The sequence below is a fragment of the Lactuca sativa genome, chromosome 7 (genome assembly GCF_002870075.4).
Source record: "Lactuca sativa cultivar Salinas chromosome 7, Lsat_Salinas_v11, whole genome shotgun sequence".
Lineage (NCBI taxonomy): Eukaryota > Viridiplantae > Streptophyta > Magnoliopsida > Asterales > Asteraceae > Lactuca > Lactuca sativa.
The window spans coordinates 85,443,499-85,457,577 of NC_056629.2; the positions used below are offsets into that span (position 1 = coordinate 85,443,499).

The following is a 14,079-nucleotide window of genomic DNA, read 5'->3' on the forward strand; positions in this document are numbered from 1 at the left end:
GATAAGATGGGTAAATCGGTTCACAAGTCATGATACATTTATGGATTGCGATTCACCAAATATTAAATTCCAATCTGTTATCAAGTGTTTACGATCGTAAGTTGTGACCGGATGGGAAGGATCGGAAGCTATCAGAATGTGCTCCTACAACAACAGCTTTCATTCTGGTTGAGATTGGTAGCAAATAGTCCAAAATAGTCATTGTCATAATTTCTCTGACGTTCTCTCTATGGAATAGGAAATAGTTCGAAATACGTAACAATTTTAGATAGACACGCACCTCAGAAATACTCATTCATCGGATAGCCTATGGGTCAGCTTTCATGAACTAACAATTAGCAACAACAAAAATCAAAACATAATCATTACTAATGCATGTGCACCATATCAAGCTAGAGTCTTTCCTCGATCAGAGGTAGTTACAAAATCATATACACAAAACTTTGTTACATAATCATATACGCAACACTTACATACTTCTCTTAACATAAGTATAAAGTTTAAATCATATGTAAGGCAATCTTAGCCCACTTCACCATCAAAGTGATATAGTAATTGAGCCTGTATATCCTTTATACATTAATGCTTGGTTTTTCGAAAGCCCCTAAATTTGGCTTTGTCTCGGACATTATACATGGTTCTGGATTTGCTTTTATTGGTCGTGGCGATCTAAGGTCACGAAGGTGCTTCTCACATGAAAGTTGTTTTGCAAATCTATACAAAAAAACAAAATAGTCACTCACAGAGTAATTAAATGCATCAAGGAGTGCATAGTTAATTAACATGCTTACTGTTTGAGAGCATCTTCATTAGTTTTTTCGCTGTAAGGGACAAACTTTCCGGTTTCCAAGTTCACCCTTGAAACTTTCTTTTTAAGTAAGCCTTCACCAGCTTCAATCAAATATTCCAAATTGTCCTTGGTAGCTCTATCAAGTGAAGACAATGTCCTTTCTAACCCATCCTCCTATGTTTCATAAGACTTTGTTGATATATCATCACAAACTTAATCTTTAGTAGTTACAAGATTCTAACGTACTAAAGCTATAAATACCCCTAAGCAACTCACTCTTATATAAATTCCTAAGTGTAGTTCCTTTGGTATTATTATACTTTTATTCAGATGTTTCGAAGTTGTAACATAAAGGTCACACACAAACCTGGATGCGTAGGTAATTTTGTTCGACATCAAGGGCTTTGAAGACAACAGAAAGGTGGATATCAACCATATCAGTGCTAGATTGAGTGAAAATATCAAGTAGGGGAGTAGACCCATTGCCATTGAACCACCATCCTAACAAGCCCCATTTTGAAGCCTCTTTCGCATTATATTTCCATTTCTTTTTGCATTCCCCAGTTCCAATAGATATAACCAAAAATCTACGATACTCTAGGGGTTGAGGTACGTGAAAATCACTATTTTTGCGAATGAGTTGTTTAGCAATTTCTCCCATTGCAATAAGAGTCTAATAAACAGAAGAAAAAGATGAGTAAGAAGATGTCCATTTTGTAGAGAAATTGTTTTAAAAAGTATTGTTTTCTATATTAATTGTAAAGAGATAACCGGTTCCAGATAAATTTAAATGAATCTTTGTCCTTAAACATTCTTAGATCTTGGGATTTTAAGAGTTTTCATAAATGAATTCTAAGGGTCAAATGGCTCATGCTCATTAGTTTGGTTTGCTTCATCATATTTTCATTCTTTTTGTCGGTTTTTATGTACACATGTTGAGATGGTGAATGAAAATGAACATACAAATGAAGTAGTTAGACAAATGGACCATATGTTACAAATTTATAATTGACAAGTATTCTAACCGGATTATTTGCTGCCACACCACCATCAACTAGATTAAACTCATGCTTTTGTCCCTCATGAGTTGTTTCAAAATGATGCGGTGGAAGATAAGTAGGTGCTGCTGATGTTGCTATGCAAATATCCGACAGCAAGGCATTCAAATAGGGCTTTTCCTTCATCTATTAACATGAACAACAATCTATCAACATTAGTTTTATGATTTATATAACAAATACATCACGCAAAGGAAAAAGATCATTAAAACCTCATAGTTGGAAAAGATTGTTGGCTGGAGTGTCGAGATGTCAAAGGTAGGAATAGCAACATTAGTTAATGTATCTTCCAATCGGATGTTTTTAAGCCTCTTCCTAATGGAGTTGTGAAGGTACTTCCCATCATATAGTGGTCCAGTTAAGCTCTTGACAATTTTTGTTAACACATTGCTGTTTTTCAAGAAACCAAAACCATGTCAATATTATTCATTTCGTTTCTAAATTTGCATTTCTTTGTAACATTTTACTCAAATACTTTAGACACACACACACACCCACACACACAGAGAGAGAGAGAGAGAGAGAGAGAGAGAGAGAGAGAGAGAGAGAGAGAGAGAGAGAGAGAGAGAGAGAGAGAGAGAGAGAGAGAGAGAGAGAGAGAGAGAGAGAGAGAGAGAGAGAGAGAGAGTTGTCCTCTAAAAAAGACTCTATTCTCTTCTAAGAAAGAAGAATATCTTCTTTTTAAAGTCCGAGAATTTCACTTTGTAACATTTTACTCGAATCCTTTATATTCTCTTATGCAAGGTGAAATGTTATAAATCTGTTATCTTTACATGATTAAACTCATAAAATTTCCAAATTCAAACTAATTAGATGAGGTTGTTACCGATCTTGAGGGAAGATCTTTGGGCTCTTCTGGAGATAGAATTTCTTGATGTCCTTAGCCGCAAACAAAGGGCGCTTTTCTTCATTTGGAGCCGTTAACATCGCAGTGATGAGACCACCGGTACTTGTCCCTGCAATTATATCAAAATAGTCTGCTATTCTTGCGTCTTCACCATCTATTCTCTGAGAACAAAAATCAGATTTGTAAGATGGCAAAGATATCATACAAGTTCAAACAAAAAAGAAAAAAAAAGAGTTGAATATAGAAAAATCAAAAGAAGCATGTGGTACCTGAAGCTCAGTCTCAAGAAAGTCGAGGATAATAGCTGGTATAAGACCTCTAACTCCACCACCATCAATGCTAAGTACTGTAATCAAGTTCCCCAAAACTGGGGGTTGTATCGCTGATTTCGATCTCTCCATTTGAGTACTCATGAGATATCTCTGTTTATGTGCGTATAAGTTTGTCAGTGATTTATCTTTTATCCTTGCAACAGATAAGTTGCCTACTTTATTGGCATTCCAATTTATAGACCCGTGCTCTATTTTTCTTGAACTGCACCACCTTTTAAGGCTTCTTAAATTGAGCTTTATTTGATTAGAAAGGTTGGTGTATAAACTATGCAATACCATAGCAGAAGTATATTGCGAAACAAGAAACGACGGAAACCAAAGGGTATTGTTTTTTTACATAAAGTGTCTGTTACTTGTAGCTAGGACTTGAGATTTTTTTTTTTTTTTTTTTTGTATACAAGGCATATATATAAAGTGAATATGATAACATCGTGAAATTTTAAAGGTAGCTATATCAATAAGGCCGAGTGGTATACTAAGCACGAGCATGTTTCTGGTTGAGCTGGCCACGAACAACGGGCGTGCACATTACCCCGTTGTTTTGTGGTGATTCGTTGTCGTTGTCTCTCGTGCTCGGCACAACGGAAACGCACGCTCAATCAATTCGAAGCCCTCAATTTCACCATTACTATAGCCGTTGAACGGGTAGTTTGTTTAAAAAAAATTAACCTATTTATTTACCTATAAATACAACATTTTTTAATTCTTATTTTTTACACAGTTTTTTTCTTTCTCTATATACAAACTACACACTACATCTTCACAACCAAAAACCATGGATCCCAACAAAAATACCCCTCCAAACTACAGAAATCGCAAACCCGATAAAGCTTTTAGTTTGGCGATAAATTTGATCGATATGTGCAATTTCAAGAAACGAAGGTCGAGGTGATGACTCGAATGGAACAAAAAATGGTTGAAGCACAAACATCATTTCAAGAGGCACAAGCAACGATCCAAACAAAAATCGATATGAAAATCTTAAAAATGAAAGTGGACGGCCTCGATGGCGAAGACTTGAAACTTTTCCTCGCTATGAGAGAGTCGGTTCGAGCCCGACGTAAGCGTATGGTGTAGTTTATTTTATTTATGGTTGGAATTTTTAGTTTTTTTTAATGTTTTTTTTAAGTAATGTAGTTTTTATTTTTATTGTTATTTTTTTATTTCAATTAATGTAGTTTTTATTTAATGTAATTGGGTCTTTAATTTAATGGCAAACTAATATTAAAAAAATGATTTTAATGTATTTTTGAATTAAATTAAAATAAAAAAATAAGATGAAGTTGTGTGTTTAATGGTAGGTATATCTTGGTTAGTGGTATGGAATACCACATATATGGTATGTTGTGGATATAACCGATGGTGTAATATGTGGTAGTGATACTTGTAATTTGTCGGCTTTGACCTCATTGTTATTGGTTCCGTTGGTATTTGGTGATATAACCGTGTGAATGTAGGAATTATAGAGTTATCTCTAGTATTGGTGATTTTGGTATTATTTAACTATTTAGTGTAATTATAATCTGTACGAGTGATGAACACGATCCAAGTGTGATCTAATACAAGTTTTAGTGATACAAAGTGCACGATTTTATTATTTACATTTGAATGTAAATGATGGGTATGCATTTATTATATGGAAAGATGAATTATGCTTTTATTATTTTAAAAAATAAATTACAACTAGCAAGTAGTTATATATATTTTTTAAAAGATACATAAAGGGTATGTCTAAATGCACGAATTATATTCCAAATGCACAAAGTGATTGATTGGATATTTAATCTATTAAATTAAATGTGTCTCATAAACGGCGTTTATTTAAAGGGACAATGACTTAAAAGGGTAATATAATTTTCGATTTGTAAACATTTGGTCATTGAGTTTTTTTTTTTTTTCTGTTCATATTTACCTTTTAACTTGTTAAACTGTATACATTAGTCCTTATGACCGGTTAATCTAGGTTAGCGTAGAAAAAGGACTTAATAAGGTAATATATTTCTTATTTTGTACACATTTAGTTTATAATATTTTTGTACACGTTTAGTTATTAATATTTTTGTACATATTAGTCCTTAATATTTTTTTGTTTTAAAATAAGTTATTTTTGTTTTTGTACTCATTCAATACTTATGAATGATTTATGTAGGTTTTTCTCATGACATCTTACGTGGGACAATCATTAATGAGGTGTTTGGGGCAGTTAATGTTGATGTTCATCGCGATCACGACTACTTGTTTGCGTAGGTATCGTGATTTACTTAGGTCTTGTGTTCTGAATGTCGTAACTTTTTCATACGTTATCAGATTTTAACGATCTTTATATCCACTTGTTCAGTTTTTGAGTCTACTACAAATTTCGTTAAGATTACTCCAGTTAATGTAATATATTTTCACTTACAATTTAAAAAAAAAAAAAAAAAAAAAAAAAAAAAAAAAAAAAACATTCATACATGCATTCATAAAAAAAAAAACATATGGATATAAATATCGTAAGTAAAAATATTACTTTTTAACGGGAATCTGATAGAAAGTTGTAGTAGACTAAAATATGAATGCATGAATATAAAGATCGTTAAAATCCGAAGTTATGACGTTCAGAACGCATGACCTAAGCAACCAAGTAGTCGAGATCGCGACGGACATAAATATCAAAAACCCTAAATACCTCATTAATGATTCTCTTACGTAAGATGTTATGAGAAAAACATAAATAAGTCATTCATAAGTATTGAATAAGTACAAAAACAAAAATGACGTATTTTGAAACAAAAACAAAAAAAAAACATTAATGACTAAATGTGTATAAAAATATTAAGGATTAAGCGTGTACAAAATATAAAATATATTACCATATTAAATCATTTTTACCGGCTAACCTGGAGTAATATAATAATTCAGTTGAGTAGCATAAAGAATTTTCCTGTGTGCTGCAAATGGAGGAATACAGAAATTCAGTTAAGTAGCATAAAGAATTTTCCATCCAATAGTCACTGATGATCTATAGTAATGTCAAAGTGGCAAAATAATAGGCATGAACCTTGTAAATTAACGTTCACATGAGCACCTTCAACTACATATACAATTCTAATATTTGAAATATAATTATTTTCAAACTAATTCATTATTCAATGTTGTAAAAATTCTGACTAATATTTGATTAGTTTTTAGATTGTACTCGGCCGACAAGAAGGCGCCTAATAATTAACTGTTGCCTATATAATAAATGAAGCTATAGAAAGCAATAAATTTTTTACGTTTGGACAAATTCTATCTTTAATGACACTATATGAGGAATAACTATTGTTGTATTAATAATATTAATCTATTTTGCTATAATATTAGTGGTATTTAACAAACTTATTATGATATTAATCATATTTAATTTTAAATTTTTTAACAAATTTAAAATTTACGGTCTCCAGCTAGTTACAAACTAATCCCCAAGTATTAGAACTAATCTCTAGCTGCTAATTGACTGACTTAGTGTTGCTTAACAACTTTGACAATTCTGATATTATTATGTTACATTCTAGTGATGAGAATTGGTCCGGACACTCACTGAGATTTGTAAAACTAATAACCGGTATAGTAGGAAAGAGAGAATCAAAAGTAGACCAAATAATAGAAAAAAAATAATCGTTTTCTTTATTAAAAAACTTTGATGATAAATTACATAATTTTGTTAACAACTAATTATAAAAATGGATATTAGTTCTGATATAATACATTATTTTTTTTTCTAAAGCGGAAGAAAAGTTATAGGTATGCTTGTAAACGTACTGAACGTTTATCGATTTGGTTATATTCGTTTGTTTATTGGGTTAAACTTAAACGAACGAATATAAATAAATATTTGTACGTGTTTTCATTTGGTTCATTTAAAACTTTCGTTAGTGAGTTTTTTTTTTAATCTTAATATTATAGTGAGTTTACCTTAAAAGTAAACATCCTTTTATATTTAATAAATTATCAAACAAACTAAGATTATCAAATATTAAATCAATAACAAATATGTTTATAATATTAATGTTATTTATTAACGTCTTGTTATTTCTTAGGTTAAGATACAGTTTTAATTTATTAATTATTTAAAATTTACTAAAATCACAAGAGACTAAATATAAAATAAAAACACTGATGTATATGTATGTATATTTTGAATATTAATCCAAATAAAAAGGGCAAATTGAAAAATAAGTAAGTTTGATTTGATGTGCATCAGTCACACATAATCATATGATGGGTTTTAAAAAAATTATACGATTAATTTAGGCTAAGGGTATAAATACTTCTTTTCCAATTCCTCGTGATATGACTTTTTTTATCTTTTATTGTTTTTTATTTTTTTATTTTTTTTCTTATTTACTTTTGTTGTTTTTAAATTATTATTATTATTATTATTATTATGAATTATTATTAATTTGATAACCGTATAAAATTCTAATATTATTATAAATATGGACGACACAATAAAATTCGAACCACTCTATAAAACGAACAAAAACAAAGTTTATCTTTATTTATCATCGATATATTAATTAGTTTAGTATTGCATTTGCGTGTTGCGTTATACGGATTTAAAATAAATTTTACATTTATTTCATTTTATATAGTCGTTCAAATTTTAAAATATCATCTGAATTTATAATGTTGTCCGAATATTAAAATTTTGTCCGAATTTTATATTTTTATTGAAATTTATAATAATAATACTAATAATAATAATAATAATAATAACAGTAAAAGAAAAAACAATACAAAAACAAAAAGAGAAAAACCAAAAAAAAAAAATGATTTCAAATTAAAAGTAAAAAAAATGGATTAGATTGATATTAGAGAGTAACATTAATTAAACATTTAATTTACTAATTTCAATGTGATACACGAACGGATAGAGGACCCATAAAAAACAAGAATGAATTTCACATCAGTATCATATAGTGCGTGACAGTTATAATTCATGACGTTGTAGATGATGAATAACATGACATCATATGACATGTAGGTCCCTTGCAGCACGTCAATTCGACAAAGTTTGTGAACGCACTACTTGTTTCAATTTGTTGCACACTTTTTTTTTTGAATGAATAAATAGGCTAATTTATATTTTTCTTACACTCTCATTATATATATATATATATATATATATATATATATATATATATATATATATATATATATATATATATATATATATATATATATATATATATATATATATAGAAAGAGTTAGGTTCAAATGTTTTTATTATCTATTGTATGCTTGTAGGATTGATTATGGACCAAACATTTTAGTTATTTTAAAAAAATAATTAATGCATATTAAATGCTGAAATTCTAATTAATGTTCATTATATCTTTAAAATAACTAAAATGATTGGTCCAGAATCAATCTTACATGCACACAAGGAACCATAATTAACCAAGGAACCAAGGAACACAAGGAACCATATATATAGGGTGAAGTTCAATAGAAAACCATAATTAACCAAGGAATCAAGGAACCATTCTTTTTTTCAACATTTAGAACTTATTTTTTATCAAAAAAAAAAAAAAAAAACTAAAAATATAGAAATTCATAACTTTTTATCCTTTTTCCAATGATATAAAATTCGAATTTTTTTTTAAACGTCAAATTCACAATGTGAATATTTGAAAATTTACAACGTGAATCCAGATTCACACGCGAAAAATATTTTTCACATTCACAATATTAATATATGAATTTAGATATTTTTAATTTTTTTTCGATAAAAAATAAGCTCTAGAAATTGAAAAAAAGATTTGATTCCTTGAAGAACCAATGATTATGGTTCTCTATTGAAGTTTTCCCTATATATATATATATATATATATATATATATATATATATATATATATATATATATATATATATATATATATATATATATATATATATATATATATAAGTTAAATTGTAAAAATAATAAAGGTTAAAAATTGGGTAATCATTTCAGTCAATCATTTATTTTTGTCCCAAAAACCTCCAACGTATCCGGCGGAAATGAGAAAGGAATAGATATATGTTTTCCAACAAAAAATGTTTCATTAAAATATGCTAATCATTACCTTAATATATACAAAAACATAGTTTTTTTCATATATAAATATAACATATATAAACTCTTTACAGTTTACATTAACTCTCATCATATATTATAATCACATATGAATAAAACATGTATTAGACTTCCTTTTTAAATTGTTTCCAGAATCCCATGAAAGTCAGAACTAGATACACTAGACCAGGAATAACTTATTTTAAATATCACTCGTACAATACCTATTTCAACCCACTACCATGGGCACATCTCAAGAATGTTGTCAGAAACATTGAGAATAGTCCAGCAAAGCGTGAAACTATTAAGTATATTTAATATGTTGGAATGCATCTAGCAATGAACATCGTTACTCACAAGATCATTATTCGCCATCCAACAGAATCATGTCTTCACAAGGAGAAAACCAACCAACAGGCGAAGCACCAATTCTGCAGATAGACTTCACTACTTTTCAGGCTGCGGTCACAGCTGTTGTAATAGCCGTCATGGCATGGCTCAATGCTAATAACGCCAGCGGAAGCGAAAACGGTGACGGTTATGCAAATAACAATAACAATCAAGGGAACCTGCTAGTGTCTGGTGACAAGAACACCCTAGACCACGAACCTAAGAACAAGAAGCGAAAGTTTTGGGACATAGAGGGGAAAAAGTCGGCTCAAGGTTCTACCAAGAGACGACAGCCCGTGACTACCCCTTCGGTCACAACTACAGTCACAACATCTTCCACTTCATATGCCACTACAACCTCCATCAAATGATATGCTGGAAATCTCCCATGGTGTGACAAATGCACCTACCACCACCACGGACCTTGCCGAGAGACGCAGTGCAAGAATTGTCGCAAGAAGGAGCACACCGCCCGTTTCTATAGGGCGCCGACACGACCAATCTCCCAAGTAAACCAGGCTTACTATACGTGTGGCGAGGCAGGGCACTATAAGAGGGACCACCTGATAACAAAGAACTCGGGCGCGGATGGACGGGTTCTGATGATCACCGTAGGATAAACTACCCCGGAGTCCCCAGTGACCAGCGGTACATCTTCGAAATAAGAATTACTTTAAAATTTTATTTATATTTATATAAGATTAAAACTTAAGGAAACATTTAAAAGTAATTATAATAACTCACCCATCTGAACAAGTCACATCAATCATGAGAAAACTAAAGATTCGTTCAGGTGAGCTATGATGGCTTAGTATGTACATCAGGGTTGTGAATAGCTAAGATTTTGCAGACTTAGAGCGAGTGATTCCGCCTTAATTCATATTCCTTGTTTGGTTGTTGATTTAGGGCAAAGCCACTCAGTCGACCGTCTTATTCATCTTAATTATACATAACTTGTATATGTCAGGCGATCATAGAGGTACCGAGGAGGATCATAATATAGAGTATCGACACTAGTTATCAAAACACTTGCACTGTTAGTACTCGCTCATTGCGGTAAGATTTGTGACAGTAGTAATATCAAGGAGAAAACAGAAAGCACTAGAACGTTTACATAGAGTACATTGTTGAGCACACTCAGAATACACCCTCATAAACAAACACTTCTTTCAAATCGGCCTAACTTTTGTTTCTGTAAAAAGTCCGTAGTCATCATTCGTCATAAATTGGCATGGTCCTCACCATACTAAATTCATATGTTTCGAAATTTCATCGCCTTGACCGTCAAATTCAAGAAACCCTCGTCATTCGTAACGACAACCCAACCCATACCTAAAAATCTTCTACCTCGTATTCTAAAACCCCGAAGTACGCATGCGTGGAGTACCTTGCCCTCTGAAACCTTAAGGAACGTATATTCATCAGACCTTCCGGAACTACCACTCGTCCAGCAGATCAAGTTCAAGCATAGAGGCTAAGGACGAATACAACCCACCCATCACTATTAAGTGTATACGCGAGGGTGGTATATAATTATGATTACGTAGATTTAGTATGTGTGTTTCCGCCTTATCTCCTGTTCCTTGTTTGGTTGTGGAACTGGGGCAGAGTTGCACATCCAACCGTCTTACTAATCTTAATTATATACGACTTGTATACACGAGGTGATGATAGATGGACCAGGTATGAATCCTATCATGAACATTAGGGAAAAGTGGCCCAGGTCTACGAGTGATTCTTCTGCCATTCAGAGGAGCACAACCCAAGGAGTACTACTAAGAAAGCTAATTTTGGGATTAAATTCCATCTAACGGTGGGATGATGTGACAACCCAAAATTTTTTACCTTGTAAGTCCAGCCAATCAATCGAGAGTCAGACTTGTTTTTGCTATGTTTTAGCACCATTAAGGGTCATTTTATGGGTTCTAAGCCTAGTGCACAAAAGGATTTAGTATTGGAGGAATGAAAACGAGCCAGAAAACCCAACACATGGGGTTTATGGCCGTAAACTCTATGTACAGCCGCACACACCCCTCTAGCCATGAACTATCCCCTTTATGTATAAAATTCCCTCATTTTTTCATCATTCATCACAATTCCAACTCAAGAACTTCCATTCTCTCTCAAGTATAATCAAGAATTATTCCATTTCTCGTTCAAATCGTAAGTGATTCTTCCTTGTATTCCTTGATATCCTTCTTAATCTAGTACAACCCGATGATTTCATCCATGAATTCACCACTTTTGTCTAGATCTTCAAGATCATCATCTTTCACCAAGAACACACACTTGTTCTTAGTGGCCGTGAACTCCCAAGGATTCTAAAATCGTAAGTGTCTCATCATGTACCTTGTTATACTTGAAAGACCACTAGATCCAAGCCTTGATTCTTCATGTTTCAGCATCACCTTCATGATCTTGAAGGGAGTACGGTCGTGAACCCTTCATAGGTTCATTGTCCTTACACACCCTAAAAGGGTTCCAAATCATAAGAAATCCACCCTTGACTTGTTATTTACCTCATTGCATGACTAGGCCTTGATTTCCCATGGATCAATTACCTCTTTTGCATGATTCTTCCAAGAGTGTACAGCCGTACACTCATTGGCCATGAACTCATGGCCGCAAACTCAAGTATGGTCATGAACACACCTCCCTTTGGCCATAAACTCCCTTTAGTCAATCACATATGATTGTAACACTTCCTAGCAAGTGTTTCCTAGTCACTAAGGGTGTTTCCTTGCATGTTAGTTGTTGAAAACACTAATTACATGCCTATATATGCCATTATATGTCATTTAGGACTCGTTTGTGTCTCGGGAATTCACTCATGGAACTTCTCATCCTTACACGAAACTTCAATTGAATCACCCACATAAGGTGAGTTCATACCCCTATAATCAATCTTTTAACTGTTTTAAATGCTTTTAAGGGGAAGAATACAAGTTGAACACAATGATAATTGTGTAAATGTTATTTGTGATAACCATCACTTTAAAGGATTTCTTACACATTTATAAGTGATCTAAATTATTTCAAAAACTCTTTTTAAGTTATGTTACTTTATTGTTTATAAAACTCCGTTTTTAAAGTACGAGCATAACATCGTATATAATCAAGTCTTTTCTACAAATCAGAGACAATTCAAAACAAAGCATACCAGTAAACTACAATAGGTATAGTTTAGAGGTTCAAAACATACTATAACAAGAAATAGAAAGAACATACTATAAAGAGAAACACAAAGGAACATACTATACACTAGAACAGAAGGAACATATGATAACAAGAACAAGATAACAATAATGTGAAACAACTACTTCACGGCTTAGTAATATACTTGCTAGGTTGCGTTTTGTAACCAGAGTCTCCTGGAGGGAGAGCATGAGTTTGTGTATAGATATATACGAGATTGAAACCCTACACCAGTTTGTTAATTAAGGTTAAACACTAGTCATATCAGTATGGTAACAACCATCTCACATTTTAACCTTAATTAACAAACTGGTTTTAAGGTAGTAAGTGCTTCAATAATTACTTATATAATATTACCAAATACTTTCATTTTCCCATTACATTCATATAGTGATCGTCTCACATAAAAGGCAATGCAAACTATTTTCTAGTAAAGATAGTCTTAAACTTAGGAAAACTTACAAACTTACAAAAGACAAACAATACAGTCGTGTCTTAGTACACTCATTTAGAAAGGGGCGTATAATGCTAACTTTATGATTCCTCGGTAGATACATTGTAACACCGAAATTTTCAAAACAAAATTTTCATTTAAAATCGCTTATCTCTTTATCATTTTTCATAAAAATCCCGTTCTTTTGTTTAAGTTACAATACATGACTATTTTGTTCATTCAATTACTAAACCAGGATCCTCAAAACAAACGCTTCCTTTGGTGTGTACAATCGAGCCGGTGCCGTCCCGTGATCCTGAGAAAACCTGAAACACATAACACAAACACTGTAAGCACGGAGCTTAGTGAGTTCCCCAAAATACCACTCTATTAGCCACTCGGGGCTATAATCTCTGTTGACCCTCTGGTCCATATGTCTCAGTGGGACCCTCCAGTCCCAACTCTCTGTGGGCCCTCTGGCCCTGACTCTATGGATCCAAAGGCCCTAACTCTGATAACTCTGAATCATGCATATCACATATCACAATAAATTTCAACACATAAATAGCATACAAATACACTGGCACGAAATTCTAAAAATACCACATATAGCACACATTAGCCACTCGAGGCTATAACTCTGTGGGCCCTTGGGCCGTAACTCTACGAACCCTCTGGTCCTAGCTCTGTGGACCTTTCGGTCCTAACTCTGATATACACACAACATAAATCACATAGAAATAATGCAGTGCCACACTTCACATAGATAGCATAAAATATCTCTAACACATAACTCTGTTACCACTCTAGGTAAAGTATAGTGAGAAGACTCACCTCCGGTAGCTCGGTAAATCTCTGACTTGACAAAACTCTGGTGTAGCCTCCGCCTAATCTCATGAAATATGTACCTTATTTAATATAACTCTCAAAGGCTAGACTATGTCCACTTAT

The 14,079-nt window shown here is 32.5% G+C and overlaps 1 protein-coding gene across 1 annotated transcript; it reads right to left on the reverse strand.

Annotated features, from left to right (window-relative positions):
* Positions 1-335: 335 nt before the first annotated feature.
* Positions 336-3,360, reverse strand: LOC111887688 (patatin-like protein 2). The gene is made up of 7 exons (XM_023883863.2): positions 2,965-3,360; positions 2,675-2,856; positions 2,061-2,238; positions 1,816-1,974; positions 1,158-1,463; positions 792-964; positions 336-714 (listed from the first exon to the last, which is right to left on the reverse strand). The coding sequence occupies exons 1-7, from the start codon at positions 3,304-3,306 to the stop codon at positions 573-575; spliced, it is 1,482 nt and encodes a 493-aa protein (XP_023739631.1). The 5' UTR covers positions 3,307-3,360; the 3' UTR covers positions 336-572.
* Between the last annotated feature and the right edge of the window lie 10,719 nt (positions 3,361-14,079).

What these genes read in the sequence shown, in the direction of transcription:
- LOC111887688 (XM_023883863.2), bottom strand. Translation starts at nt 3,306, where the DNA reads ATGGTATTGCATAGTTTATACACCAACCTTTCTAATCAAATAAAGCTC. An exon ending in CAATCTTTTCCAACTATGAG is followed by an intron (nt 1,975 to 2,060) that starts GTTTTAATGATC and finishes TCATGTTAATAG; the next exon opens with ATGAAGGAAAAGCCCTATTT. An exon ending in GTGTGGCAGCAAATAATCCG is followed by an intron (nt 1,464 to 1,815) that starts GTTAGAATACTT and finishes TCTGTTTATTAG; the next exon opens with ACTCTTATTGCAATGGGAGA.